Here is a 15822-nt window from a genome sequence, read left to right as displayed (position 1 = left end):
CCTGGACGTCGGAGAGTTTTTCAACATTTTTGCCTTTCCTGCCATGACAGCCAAAGTGCTGTGTATTTGTGTATGGCATTGGGTGGGGACAGGTTTCCCACTCCTGCCCCTATGGTAGAAGAACATCAACTTTGTGGTGGTGCAGGGTTTCCTGCACTTCTTTTAATGGCTTTGTTTTAGTAGCTTTAGTGAGTATAATATGCATTTTTAAATTATCATAAATAATAACACTTTATGTATAAGAACCTTAGAATAGTACACTCTCATTTCCTTTTTTCATCCTTTATGCTATTATGGCCATACATTTCACTTTTATCCCTTTTTATTTTTTGGCCTTATACTAGGGGCTAGCAAACTTTTTATGTAAACAAAAGTCAGTAAATATTTCAGACGTTAAGATCTGTAAGATCTCTTTCACAAACTCCACTCTACTCTTGTAGTGTAGAAACAGCCATAGGCAATATGTAAACTAATGAGCATAGCTGTATATGAAAACAGGATTGTGGCCCTGATTTGGCCTGAAGGCCATAGCTTGCTAACCTCTGTTCTAACAGTTGGTCTGAAAAACAGAACAACAAAATAAAACAAAACCAACTGTACTGAGTTGTAATTACATACCATGTAATTTGCCCATTTAAAGTGTATACTTGTTTTTCATTTTCTGTAGCTTTAAGCCACATACTTTAATACATTTCCAACATCTGGGCCATTTCTGGTCTGATTTTTTTTTGGAGAGGTTTTTGCTATAGGGCGTGTGCGCTTGCCAGAAAGAGAGAGAAACAGAGAGATAGAAAGCGAGAAATCACCCCCTAAGGGGGATGGCCATGCCACAATCCCTTCTCCATTCTCCTCTCAGGATCTTGGGCATGAACGCACATGCGCCTGGCATGAGTTTGAGCCACCAAGCCCGGGACTTAAACTGCAGTCGACTACGGGGGAGCCCAGTGACCTAGCCATTATGCCAACTGCTAGTCCCTCTGGTCTGATTTTATTGACCACCTTAGCTCTTAACAGTGAGTTCCCCCTACCGTCTGATCTTTTTATGTGTCTTATAAATATTTATTGAGTGCTGGGTATTGTGTATAAAAGAATACTGAAAAATATTGTGTTTAAAGATACTAAAATTAATGGCCAGGAATAGGCACTTATTTTTCTCTGTGGCCATTTATATGGGGGTTTTGAACCTATCTGGTCAATAGTGGAAATGGATTAGAGCTATGTTTTGTGTTTTTTGTTGTTGCAAGTTAATTTTAACAAGCCACAAACTTCAAATGTTCCCAGTGGTACCTATTATTCTTCAATATTTAAGGATTTTTTAGTGTTCTTGATTCACTCTCAGCTTTCAATGTGTCCTGCATATCTGCCCTATGAGGGAATCTCTCTCTGCACCCTCACTGGTGGATTACTGTTGTCTTGTACCTTATTCAAGACTTGGTGGGGTGAAACTAGGTTCTCCTGTTGCAACCTGGGTCTTAGGCAGATCTTGAGGCCCGAGAGGTGGGATGGGTATTCTTAATGTTCCTGTACCTCCCCTTCTCCTCTCCTGGCCAACCTCCACACCTAAGTTCAGGAGGGAGGAACTGGACACTCAATAGTAGCAGACGTTTGCTTTATATAAGTGTAAGCTTCTGGTCCCAGGAGGGTTTTCAGCCTCATCTCTGGGTAGTGGAATAGCTGTTTTTTCTACCTCTTGCGGAGGCAGCCAGCCTTTGGTAGAGATTGGGGTGGTCGGGTTCCTACCCTTTGCCAGCAACAGACGCCTTTTGTTTCTACCCTTCTGAGCAACAGCTGGGATTTTTCTTAGATAGGGGGTATGAGAGTTTCAATATTTTTTTCTGTATCTTATTTAAATTTGTCCTTTTATAAGAAACAAAGTCTTTGTTGATGAACAAAGTTGAATCTTAGATTTTTAGAAAAGAATGCCTATTTGATTTTATTATAATATTCAAATATGTTTGTTCTCTTCCAGCTTAGGCTTGATTTCCGACTCTTTTCACATGTTTTTCGATAGCACTGCCATTTTAGCTGGATTAGCAGCTTCTGTTATTTCAAAATGGAGAGATAATGATGCATTCTCTTACGGGTAAGATTTTTAAAAAACAAAATCTTTTTATTAAAATATAACATATACAGAAAAATATAAATATTAAGTTCCATAACTTTTTACATATTGAACACATTGTGAGCTCTTGAACTCTGCTGAGGCCTCTTCTAATTCCTTCCCACTCAAGGATAACCACTTTCACAACTTCTTAGACTAATTTTGCATTGTTTGGAACAGTATATAATTGGAATCTGTCATCTGTGCTTTTTCTTTTTAAGTTATACTCTCAGTGACCTGTGGTTGAGAGAGAGAGAGAGAGAGAGAGAGAGAGATCACCCACCAGGGGTATGGCCATGCCTTAATCCCTTTTCCTACATTCTTCTTTTGAGATTTTTGGCACACACATACACACATGAACTGAGTGTTTTTCAAGTCAGCAGGTCTGGGACTCAGATTGTGCAGTCAGCTATGCGGGGTCCAGCCGCTCCACCATGCCACTGGCTGGCCCAATATTTGTACCTTAATTCTTTTGTTTAATGGGTAGGATACTTTGGTATTACCAAAAAAATTTTAGTTGAGATTGTTACTACATAGCAGAATTTTTCACCTTTTTTCTTTCTTTTAAAAAATTTGCTAGAAGGCATGTATTTTCACCAGGAAGAGACACAGAGGGAGAGAAGAAAAGTAAGAAAGCACTCCATGGGAGATGACCATGCTACAATGCCTTCTCCATTTCTCACTCCTTTGGGGATTTCAGGCACTGATGCATATGTACTTGAGGTCTTTTTCAAGCTGCCAGGTCTGGGACTTGAACTATGTAGTTAGCCATTGGGATCCAGCTGCCTCAACCACAGTCCCATTGACTGACCTTTAACCAATTTTTTTGAAGAAGAAAAAGTAATTTTTGTTTTTAAAGAATTATTTAACTTAATTTATTTGTTTATTTTTAATTTGCTATAGGCCCTGTGTGCTCACCAGAGAAAGACACACACACACACACACACACACAGAGAGAGAGAGAGAGAGAGAGAGAGGGAAAGTGATAAAGTAAACCACCAGGTCTGGGATTTGAGTCACTGTCATGTGGTACTTCAATACCTTAACTACCATGCCACCTGCTGGCCCCAGAAAAATTTTTAGTATATGAAAATAGTTATGTTTCTTTTCTTTCCTTCTTTTTCTTTTTGAAAGGATGTATCACTGTTAATTTATTTTTTTTTTATTTATTTTTTTGGAGAGATTTTCACTGTAGGGCGCGTGCGCTCGCCAGACAGACAGAGAGAGACATAGAGACAGAAAGCGAGAAATCACCCCCCAGGGGGGATGGTCACGCCGCAATCCCTTCTCCTCCATTCTCCTCTCGGGATCTTGGGCACGCACGCACACACGCCCGGCGTGAGTTTTAAGCCACCGGGTCCGGGACACGAACCGCGGTCGACTACGTGGGAGTCCAGCGACATAGCCATTACGCTAACTGCTGGTTCCCAACTGTTAATTTATTTAAAACATTTCCTAATATGGTTTTTTATCCTCTTGGCTCTGCTTTTGTGTATAATACTTTTTCTCATACACTTGCTGATTTGAGAAATTAATCAAATATTTGGAGAATATTTTTATACTGAAGGAACTATTAGATCATATTAGAGGCAGAATTTGCTCTTTACCATCTCGTGATTGGAGGAAGCAATGGATGTTCTATTATTTGATTACACTGCTGGAGTGTTTCCTTTTTTGAGCTCAGAATATTTTACAGTGCAATTACATTCGTGTGTAAACAGAGCTTAGGACTCTCATCTTCTTTCTTTCTCTTCGTGTTCTTTCCCTTACCTGCTCCTCTCTCGTTCTGGCTTAATTGCTGATTCTTTCTTTCCCTCCTTTTTTATCGTCCTCTTTTCTTACCTTCCCCGACTGTTCTTTGTATTCTCTCTGTTCTTTTTCTTTCTCTTATTCCTATCCTGACATTCATTCTTTCTCTATCATTCTCTTTTGAACTCATTCTCTCCCTTTCTTGTTCTTTTTTTCTAATTATTTGGGCTTGGGTTCATGATCTCACTTGCTCTGTTTAACCTCTCCCCCATACCTTATCTGGCTGTTCTTTCTTCTCTACTGCTCTTTTTCTCCACCTTTTACCACCGTATCTCTCAAGCTCTAACTCTTTTTAATTTTTATTTTTATTATCATTATAATCTTCTTTATATTACATTGGATTACATATAACTTTACATTGTATTACATTGTTTTTTCAAAAGGGAATGCCATGCATGTCAGTCAGTACAGAGACCTTAATCTGCCCACTTCAACATTCAATATCTTTTCTGTTTTCCCAATCATTATTTTTATTATTCTAATTATTTTTATAAAACAGTCAATTGTTATTTCTCGTTTTGCTTGTAAAAATACTTTGCCCATCATGAAATACTTCTCAGACCAATCCAGTTGAGAATACTATACATGTCATCATCAACAGTTAATAACCCCTATCTGTTTTTTCCCCTTCTTAAAACCTATTCAGCTGGATTTCTGACATCTTGCCCTTCCCCAGCTCTTCACTTCTTTCACTGATTCTCCTTCTCTGAGTGCTCCCTTCCTGTGCAATTTCTTTCATTCTCTCCCTCTTCATACTCACCTTATTCACACTCTTATTCCGCATGTTCTTCATTTTACTCTGGTTTCTTTACTGCTTCTTCTTTTCTCTCCATTTTTGGTTTTGTTCTTAGCAAGCACACGCTTTCTCTTCACATACTGTTTCTTGTTCTCTTCAGGTGTTTATTTAGGGTCCACTATGAGACAAATACTTTGCTAGTTCTACAATGCAAAGATAAATAAAACATGGTAACTGCCTTGAAGGAACTTGTGGCCTGATGGGGAAACTGTTTTGTAAAAATGTTATAACTTTATGTTATGACACAGGCTAAAAGAGAGATATAAAGTTCTGTAGTAGAAATTGCTGATTTTACTTATAACCAAATGGCTATGTGAAAAAAATCAGCAAAAGTGAACAAAAAGTTCTGTTTTTATAGAACAGGAGAGCCTGTATATAAAGCTCAAATAATAACATTTTCTATGGCACTATGTGAATGATATTCAAATAATCTTGAACTGTAGATATTGGAAGTATATTTTCAATCCTTAAAGAAATATTATACCTAAAGGTATCTTTTTGTTAGAAAATCAGTCATTTTTATACATTATAATGGAAGTTACTTAGATTATCTTATTCAGCAGCCTTTCACGATGAACAGTAGGTAACTATTAAAAATTCTCTTTAGTTCCTGGTGCTTAAGGAAACAATATGTTTCCCATTTAGAGTGCATTGTTCCCTGCTGTTAATCAGGTTTTTAGGAATAGTTTTGAATATCTTCAAAGCCATAGTGGATTTTAATATTCAACTTTAGCTAGTTAATAGGCAAGAGTAATATTTTTGACACTTTTTGGTTCTTATTCTGTCTTCTCCTTGTGTTTTTTTTTTTTTTTTCTTTCCCTTCCTTTTGGGAAAGATTAAGAAAGCTGATACAACATTTGAAACTATGACTACTTGCTATAGTAGCAAGTAGCAGCAGAAGTAAACGAATAGTATCATTATCAAATTTACCTGAACAGACTGAGCCCAGGGCTGAAGTCTTCAAAGCCCCTATTTCAAGATGATCATAATAGCAGATTGGCTCTTCAGTAGGAGAAATGGTAGGGGAATCTGAGAGAGAATGAAGCCTTCTTAGTGCTTCTTTATATAGGAGTCATATTCGTGTCTTGTCGTACTCCTATTTTTGAAATGGCAGAGTCGGCCTCAAAGTATATAGAATATATTCAGTAGGAAGGAAGATGTATATGTATATGCTTATATACATATACTTGTATTTTTTTTTTTTTACTGTGATGGACAATCAAGCATCCATACTCATTTAGGCAACAGTGTGTTATTCAGTTACGTGTTCTAATTCCAACACTCATTCTGTTCAAATAAACAGTCAGTTGTAAAGGCAAGTGTTTTTCATTTTAAACCTACAACTATGTTTAGCAAATATATTAAAGCTAATTAATCATTTGAGCCCAACACTTTATCAGAATTTATGGAGCACACCTACTAAGTTAGGAATCAGGAACAAAAAGATGCCTGAAAAACATTCTTGCCTTTGATCTTGAAACCTAGTGGAACTCAAGGGCAGAAGGTTTTCTATCAAGCATTAGCTATGGGACTAGGAAGGGGGATTAAAGAAAATGCTTTTTTATTTTTTGGACAGTAACTTTGCTGATTTATTAGATAAGTTCCTAAATATAGGCTGTGGAAAGCTGCCTGTGCATTATTTGAATATAATGAATTTTTCTCTAGGAAAAAAAAATGCTTTGACTAATAGTACATTAATATTTATTTATTTCATTTTACTTATTCATTCATTTTTTTTTGAACATTCATTTATTTTTAATATGACCAGAGAGAGACACACAGAGAGGGAAAGTGAGAAAGCAAGCCACCAGGTCTGGGACTCAAACCGTGGTTAGCCATGCCATCTGCTGGTCCCATTTAATATGTTTTTAATAGTTAGAAGATAGAAGATATATTATTTCTGAATATATAAATTCAGGCTTGTTGAAATGTACCTGATAGGAAAAACTCTAATATGATTCAGTAGAGTATATTTTAGAGTCTAATTTCCCTAAAACCATTTTTACAATAAAAATTGTATTATCTAGAGTAAAACACAGAAAGGTACATTAAGGACCAAAGTGATTAGCTGCTGTCAGGGCCCTTTGAATGTTTGAATACGTAAAAATGTTAAGTTGAAGTTGTTTCTAATGACTTTAACTAAGCCAAATATACCTTGTGGAAAAATAAATCTTTCCCCAATGCTTCACACAGGTAGGAAGCAGAAAGCTTCAGAAGTCCCTGGAGAAAGTCAGGTATTTTAAAGATAGTTTAATTAGAATCATGGGAAGCTAGAACTGAGTCTAAAAAAGTTTATGCTAAATTTATTAATCTTAGAAAAGGAGTGATAGAGATATAAATCTCAAGTTGTCTCTGGAATAATTTAGAAATAATCTTATTTTACTTAAACTCAAAGCTCCACTTCCCAAAGATTTGAAAGATACAAGGCATAAGGCATAAGGAATTCTTAGAAAGACGGAATCCTTTTTCTAGCCTTTCTTCTACTTTTTATCTTTGGATCCTTCTTTGACTACTTGTTTGGTCCTGTTCTTCCTTCTCCATTGGCAACTTGAGATTTATGTTTGTGTGAAAGATCTCTCTAAACCTACTTACTCTAAGAAGATCTTTGGACTGGCATGTAGAAATCTATATGTTCTGTGGCATTCTACTATTAAACCTAATTCATAATAATTTATTTCCTCATTAATTTCTGTTATGTATGTAAAATAAAATGTACTATATTACAAATACTAGGACTTTAGTGGCTACTGTATAATATGGCTTAGAATCTCTAAATGTATCTGAATTTGTGATTTGATTTTTAAAGAAATAATAATACATTTGTTTACTTTGCTTCTCTTTAGGTATGTTAGAGCGGAAGTTCTGGCTGGCTTTGTCAATGGCCTGTTTTTGATCTTCACTGCTTTTTTTATTTTCTCAGAAGGAGTTGAGGTATAGTAGATAATAATCAGAGTCAGCAAATTACATTTCTGTAGTGTTTATACTTTGATTAGTAAAGGCACAATCCAGGTAGTCAGGTCAGTTGGGAAGTTTTCTTAAAGTAGAACCTGAGCATTTTCCCAATGGGTCATTCATATTTGGAATGTTTTTATAAATAGAGAAAGAAAATCTAATGATTAATGAACTTAAAGTAAAAGGCAGTAGTTTAAGATACTCACAAGGAACAGATTTTGGACCAAATAATCATGCTTTTCAGTATTTATATTTGTTTTAAAATAGTAATTGTTACTTTTACTTTTTCTGCAGTATATGAGCACTGGATTTATTTCTAAACTATTTTGATACTTTTTTTGTTTTAGCACTTTTTATTCTGAAAATAACTGAAAAATGTGAATATTGCCATATGTTTTTACCAGTTGATGCATCAGAAATGATATCAATGCTATTTGTTTGTATTATGTGTCTTCTAGAGAGCATTAGCACCTCCAGATGTACACCACGAGAGACTGCTACTTGTTTCAATTCTTGGGTTTGTGGTAAACCTGATAGGAATATTTGTTTTCAAGCATGGAGGTCATGGACATTCTCATGGCTCTGGTATGACGGTTAGAACCCTTTGTTTCTTCATTTTCTACCAAATTTTCTGTCATAATTCTTTATTTTAGAGAATTGAAAATTTTTAAAGTTAAACTTTGTATTGATTTTTAATAACAAATGTAAGGTGTTAGTAGACAGATGTTATTATGTTTTGGAGCCCTCTTACTCCCTGATGCTCCTCTAGCTCATGCCTTCTCAGAGTTGTATATGTTACCAGTTTTGTGTGGATTTCTTCAGACCTCTGTGACTCATTCAGTATGATACCATTTATATAAAACAAACAAATAAATATCAGAAAACACACATCTAGTTATTAAAACATTGTGTGTGCTTCTGATTATGGAATTGCTATATGATCTGTCTGAGATTTTTTTTCATTTTGTATGCATCATTCTACTTCGTCTTGTGAATGGCCACATAAAACTCGATGGTGTAGATCACTGTAGTCTGTTTAACTAATGTGTATGGATAGATTCTCCTTGTTTCTGTTTTTCCACTAATCCATATAAAGCCTATCTTGTGAACATCATATGCCAGTGTTTTTCCAGAGCTGTACTTTCCTATATGATAATTATTAGTCTCATGTGGCTATTTAAACTTAAATTTCAGTTAATTAGAATTAAAGAAGATTAAAGGTATAACCCCATAGAGTGGGTTAGAGATTTAGAGCCTATACTGCCAATCCCAGTTTTATTTTTTTTAATTACCTCTTCATTTAATTTTATTTGTTATTTTCATTTACTGTTATTTTTTATTTTGACCAAAGAGACAGAGAGTGAGAGAAGGAGAAAGTGAGAAAGCAAGCTGCCAGATCTGGGACTCAAACCATATGTGGTCCACTATCTGGGAGTCCAGCACCTTAAACACCACGCCACCTGCCGGACCCACCAATCCCAGTTTGAGTCCTGGACCTGGCAACTTGAGAGAATACCAGCATGTGTGCTTGGTCTTCAAAATCCTGATAGGATGAAGAAATGGAGGGAAAAGGTATAAAGGTATGATCACACATCATTGGGAGGTGCTTTCTCTCTCTCTCTGTGAGCACACATGTCCTCTGGCAATTTAAAAAAATTAAAATGAAAAATGCCAATTCCTCACTCATGCTTAGTGCCATTTCAGATGCTCGTAGCCACATGGACTACCATATTGGACAACACTGATCCAGGACTTTTCTGTCATCACATAGGGTTCTTGGAATTGCACTGTGCTAGGGTATAAGAAGAATTTCCAAAACAGAGCATATATACATTTTTAGCTTAAGTATGCACTGGCAAATTGTTCTCCAAAATAACTGTCATTTACATTTACCTCCAGGAATAAATGCAAGTATTAATTTATTCCCACCCACATCAACACTTAAGGATGTAGGTTTAAAACAGGTTTGCTAATAATTTGATAAAAATAATATCTCATTTTCTTTGGTATTTCTCTACTTAGTAGTAAGGTTGAACATCTTTCTAGTATGTTTTTAAGCCATTCAAATTTTTCCCCTTCTATTACTTGTTCATGGTTTCCTTTAGTTCATTAGATCATATTTGTAATAATTTGAAATTTTTTTTTTTTTTGAGAGGTTTTTGCTATAGGATGCGTGCACTCGCCAGACAGACAGAGACATAGAGACAGAAAGCGAGAAATCACCCCCCAGAGGGGATGGTCACGCCGCAATCCCTTTTCCTCCATTCTCCTCTCGGGATCTTGGGCACGCATGCACATGTGCCCGGCGTGAGTTTTAAACCCCCAGGTCCGGGATGCGAACCGTGGTCGACTACGTGGGAGTCCAGCGACATAGCCATTACGCTAACTGCTGGTTCTCTGATTTGAAATCTTTACTGTCTGAAATCTGGGTGTCCTCAGAGGCATTTCCTATTAGTTGTTTTTATCTTTATCATACTTGCCCATTTCTGTGAACATCTTATAATTTTTGATGAAAAGTGGATTTTTTTTTTAAGAGATTTTTGCCTTAGGGTGTGTGCACTAGCTGGAGAGAAAGACAGAGACAGTGAGGGGGAAAGTGAGAAATCAACCCCCACCCCAGGGGAGATGGCCATGCCACAATCCCTTCTCTTCCATTCCTCTCTTGGGATTTTGGGCATGCATGCACACATTTCTGGTATGATTTGCAAGCCACCAGGTCTAGGACTTGTACATTTTTGATAATATATTGTAACAACTCTAGTGTCAGATTACCCCTCCAAAGTTTGTTGATGCCTGTGTTTTTGTTGTTGTTGGGTTGTTTTTGTATGTCTTTCCTAGACTAATTCAGTAGATTGTGTATTTCTTGGAATGTGTGGTCTTTGAGTCCTTTGTTAGCATTCTAAATTCTTGTTTTATTTTGAACCTGGCTTCCTAGGGGTGACACCTGGGCCAATATAATTTAGTGTTCAGCCAGTAATTAGTCAGAAGATTTCCTTAAATGCCTTCCCTATAAATCTACTTTTGTTGAAGGGATCTTTGTGGATAACATGCTTTCAAACTTAAAGACAGTTTACAAAACAACCTTACCTTCACTTCCTGTTTGTGCAGGGCCTCAAGGTCAGTAGTAGATGATTTCTTTCTTTCTCATTTCAGTCTTCGGCGTATAAATGCATGGCATGCATGCCGTCTTTTAAATCCCAAGGAATATGTTGGTGGTTATCAAAGTTCCTATGGTCGTCTACTCCTGGATTTTCTTTTAGTTCAGTCAGGCTCTTGTTTCCCCCAGGTGAAATCAGTCATGAGCAGCTGAGATACTGCTAGAAACTTGCCATTGTTTTGGTGATACCCAGCCCCATGTCCTCATTTCCCCAAACTGGTCTGAGTTCTGAGTCTAATCTCCATATTAATAGAATATGGACTTGTTCCTGTGAGCTACGAGTTTGGATAAAATATTGGCAGATTTCAGAAGATGGTACTCTTAACAAAGCTTTGAAAGAGATCTAGTCTTCCCGTTGTCTGTAGTCCTGGGTTTTGACTACTTTGTTCACAGACTAGGGAGGGAGGTAGAATGGAAAAGCACCCAAGTTAAACCCTGTTATCTTATTAAAGTTCAGAAGTTTCTTTCTGATAGATTAATTTTCAGTTTGTTCTGTGATTAGTTGCCAGAGTTCTGACATAGTCATTACTTATTTTTCCCATATTTTTGATACTTCAGATGCAAGGTAGTTCACCAAGTTCTCCTCCTACTGTTCCCACAGTCATGGGTTTTTCATATCATGTAGTACTGGGTTTGATTTACTGGTATTCAGGATTTTTGCAAATGTAGGTGATGTTTTTGAATTGGGTAGCATTCAGTCTTTTTCTTTGTTTTGATATAGTTTATATATGATATTCTTAGTGGCTTAGTAACTTAGGTCTGCTATGGAGAGAGGATTGTGCATCCCTTTGTGTTTCTTGCAACTTTTCCTACTTTCATTTTTAAGTAATTTTACTGACTATTTTTTTTTTTTTTTAAATGAGGGGAACAGTGCAGCAGCTTGGCATTCCCTGACTCTGCCTCAGCCTCAGTGTGACAACATGCATGCATCTTGTTTAATATATTTTTGTCTATATGAAAGTACTTTGGGGACCAGCGGATGGCGTAATGGCTATGCCATTGGATTCCCATGTAGTTGACCGCGGTTCGAGTCCCGGACCTGGTGGCTTAAACTCACACTAGGCGTGTGTGAGTGTGTGCCCTAGATCCTGAGAGGAGAATGGAGGAGAAGGGATTGTGGCGTGACCATCCCCTCTGTCTTTCTTTCTCTCTGTCTCTCTCTGTCTTTTTGGCGAGCACATGTGCCCTATAGCAAAAACCTCTCCAAAACAAAAAAGAAAGTACTTTGTAAAATTTTGGCCAACAGATTTTTTTTTTTGTCTATGTTGTTTACTGCTTTAATCCCCAATGCCTAGAATAATGTAGTATGTTCCACATAAATATTTCTTGAATTAATGAATAACATCTAATCTCTTTGAACTTTTCTGCATATTTTCAGTAAGTACTTACTTTATTTCTAGTAGAAATCACTTTCCTCTATGCTTTCATTTTCTTCCTGTAGGAACTCAAGATTGTTTAGGGAATCTTTTAACCTTTTTTTACTAATAAGTATTTATTTGAGTCTGGGTTTAGTGTGGATTCTTTTCACTAGTGTTAGTATTTTCATAACTGTCTATATTTCCATAACTTCTGTTCTAACCCTCTGTTTTCTAGGCCATGGACATAGTCATTCCCTCTTTAACGGTGCTCTAGATTTGGCACACGGCCATGGAGATCATTGCCATGGTCATGATGTGAAACATGGTACTTCACACGGCCACGATCATGGTCATGGACATGGACACTTTCATTCTCATGGTGAGTACAGCCAACAGGCTTCCGAATGGACAGCCTTCCAAATAAGCAGGAATTGTATAGGTTACTCTCCCTAGTTGAAACAGTCTATTAAAAAGACACTTGAATCAATTCCTTTCTAATGATTATTCTAAGAGTACCCATGGCTAGTTCATTTTCAGTATATAATGAAATTAACTAGTTCATTTTCAGTACCATGAGATTAACAGAATAAAACAGTGGGTATATTGGGTCATCGGGAGAGTCATGATGCATTTTTGCATAGAAGAATGCGTCATGACTTTCCCGACCTAATAGCTTTTTTTTTCAGCAAGTGTACAGTAATAAAACTAGTATTAGTGAAAGAGGAGCAGTTGAAAATTTAACAAATGAAAATCACAAGTTTTGAAGTATGATGAAGGCTTTTGTGCTGGATAGGTTTGTAAAAATACAATAAGGGTTTTCAGTTTTTCACGTTTTTATTGTAATTTTTGGTGTACTTATTACCTGGTATTTACCTCCATGCTTCTTTAGAAACCTTTGTATGCTAACTTATATAGCATTAGGTACTAAGTAAAAAGAATATATAAACTTAATATTTTAAATTACAATTTATTTATGAATTTCAGAGTATAGATTAATAGACGAAAGCTGATTAGGTAACACAATTTGATTAATCTTTAAATAAATCGTTTGCTTAAATATTATCTGTATTTGTCAAATAGAATTTAAAAGTTTTAGATTTGAAAATATGACAGAGGTCTTGAAGAATGAACATTCTAAGTTTCTAATTTTTCAGTATTTAAAATTTTTAAACTATTTCATTGAGATATTGATATACAAAAAGTTGTACATTTTTAATATATACAACTTGATGAGTCTGGTAATAAATATATACACATGAAGCTGTCCCACATTTTATGCCATAAACATGTTCATCACTTTCAAGAGCTGTTTTTTTAAAGTTTTATTTATTTATTTCATAAGTGAAAGAGATACAGAGGGAGAGACAGAGATGAGGGTCTCAACATCCCTCTCAACACCCAGCCTCAGCCAATCTGGATCATGAGCACCCACATACTTGGCATACTCAGAAAGATCTCTGGATGCTACCTGATAACCTTCCCATGTGTGTCTACTTTGGAGACTGTTACATGTTACCCTCTGTCACTCTCTGCCCCCTCCTCCTGCCCTGTTATTTTTATTTATATTTTTGTGATAAGAATACTTACCATAAATATACACTCTTGACAAATTATTAAGTATGTACAATGCAGTATTAATTATAGTGACATAATGAGTATAATTAATACTGCATTGTACATACTTAACATTATGTTGTATAGGTCTCTAGGACTTAATTATCTTATATAGCTGGCACTTTTTTTTTTTTTTTTTTAGAGGTTTTTCGCTATAGGGCGCGTGCGCTCGCCAGATAGAGACATAAAGACAGAAAGCGAGAAATCACCCCCCGAGGGGGATGACCACGCCGCAGTCCCTTCTCCTCCATTCTCCTCTCAGGATCCTGGGCACGCATGCAAATGCAGCCAGCGTGAGTTTAAGCCACCGGGTCCGGGATGCGAACCACGGTTGACTACGTGGGAGTCCAGCGACATAGCCATTATGCTATCTGCTGGTCCCATAACTGGCACTTTTTATCTTTGACTGATATTTAATCATTTCCGTTTCCCTTTAGCCCTTGGCAACTACCATTCTGCTCCCTGTTTCTAAGAGTTTGACTACTTTATATTCTTCGTGTGAATGTTATCCCGTAGTATGTATTCTTTTGTGCCTAGCTTATTTCACTTTGTGTAATGTTCTCTAGGTTCATCCACATTATCCCAAATGACAGGACTTCCTTCTTTTTTTGCTTTCTGTTTTTTGTTTTTTCCTTATAAGAGAGGGAGAACAAGGAAAAAGGAAAGTAAAAGAAACAGAACTACACATTTCTGACAAGGTCTTATTGTTGTAATCCTCCTGCCCAAGCTTCCTAATTAGGAAGGATTATTGGAGTGCTAGAATCAGTATGTTCAGATTAGACTGTGAACTGAATCCAGTCTCCCACGTAGCTTCCACCACTGCAGCTGGGCCAGGATCACTTTATTTTTTAAGGCCAAATAATACTCCATTGTATGTCTATACCACATTTTTTTTATTCATTTGTCTGAATGGATTTTTAAGTTTTTTTTTTATGTCTTAGCTGTTGTGAATAATGCAGTAGTGAAAAAGGACATGCTGGAATCTCTTTGAGATCCTTATTTTTGTTCCTTTGGTTATGTTATATAGCCAGAATGCTGGATCTTTTGGTTTGTTTTTAATTGCTAGAGAGTACACGTACTCACTTGAGGGGGATGGGGGAAAGAGAGAGAGAGAGAGAGCGCGCATTTCTCATAGTCCTACTGAATTCTTTTTTCCTCCGTTTCTTCATTCCATCAGTATTTGAAGGATGCACTCACACCGTGTGCCTGGTGTGTTTCTTAAGCCACCGGGGCTGGGATTCAAACTTTGTTAGCCATATGGGATCCAGCGTTCTGTGCACAGCACTTCACTGCTCTATGGGACCAGCTTCGATGGAATGTCTATTTCTTTCCATGGTAGCTGCATCAATTTACATTCTCACTATCAAGGGTTTCCTTTTCTCCATGTCCTCAAAAATACTTGTTATTTTTCGTTTTTTGATAACAGCCTTTTTGACAGGTGTGAAGTAATATCCCATTGTAGTTTTGATTTGCATTTCCCTGATGATTAGTGATGTTGAATGTCTTTTTATATACCTGTTAGCTATTCGTATGTCTTCTCTGGAGAAATGTCTGTTTAGTCCCTCTGGCCATTTTTTATTTAGGTTGTTTGTTTTGGTTTCTTTTTGTGCTGCGGTATATATGAGTTCTGTATATACTTTGTTTATCTCTACCAGATGAATAATTGGAATGTTTTTTGCCATACTGTAGATTGCCTTAACATTTTGTTGTTGTCCTTTGCTATGACCTTTTAGTTTGCTATAATCTCACTTGTCTATTTTTGCTTTGGTTGCCTGTGTGAATCTCTAAAATTTGCTGAATTTTTATAATGATTATACAAGTATGCTTTAAAAACCTTGTTTTTCCAACATTTTTATTCATATGCATCCCAAAATAATTTTGAGAAACTGGATATCCTTCACATCTGTAAGATGATTTCTAAAAACGTTTTGATTAAATACTCTTAAAGAATATAATTTTTAACATGTTATACATAATATTTTAGAAACTCCTAAATCATTCTACTAAATGTATGTAGAATTCAGTGAATTCTAAG

The 15822-nt window shown here is 36.4% G+C and overlaps 1 protein-coding gene across 1 annotated transcript in view; it reads left to right on the top strand.

Moving 5' to 3' along the window:
- SLC30A7 (solute carrier family 30 member 7) overlaps window positions 1-15822 on the top strand; it is an 88346-nt gene that overhangs the window by 12267 nt on the left and 60257 nt on the right. The window contains exons 3-6 of the mRNA XM_006164973.3: window positions 1970-2083; window positions 7550-7637; window positions 8117-8243; window positions 12409-12552. Of these exons, the coding sequence (XP_006165035.1) occupies window positions 1970-2083; window positions 7550-7637; window positions 8117-8243; window positions 12409-12552 (473 nt within the window). The remainder of the gene's footprint in view (window positions 1-1969; window positions 2084-7549; window positions 7638-8116; window positions 8244-12408; window positions 12553-15822) is intronic.

This window comes from Tupaia chinensis, unplaced genomic scaffold (assembly GCF_000334495.1).
Source record: "Tupaia chinensis unplaced genomic scaffold, TupChi_1.0 Scaffold143775_1, whole genome shotgun sequence".
In the NCBI taxonomy this organism is placed as follows: domain Eukaryota; kingdom Metazoa; phylum Chordata; class Mammalia; order Scandentia; family Tupaiidae; genus Tupaia; species Tupaia belangeri.
This window is presented reverse-complemented; position numbering and strand designations above follow the sequence as displayed.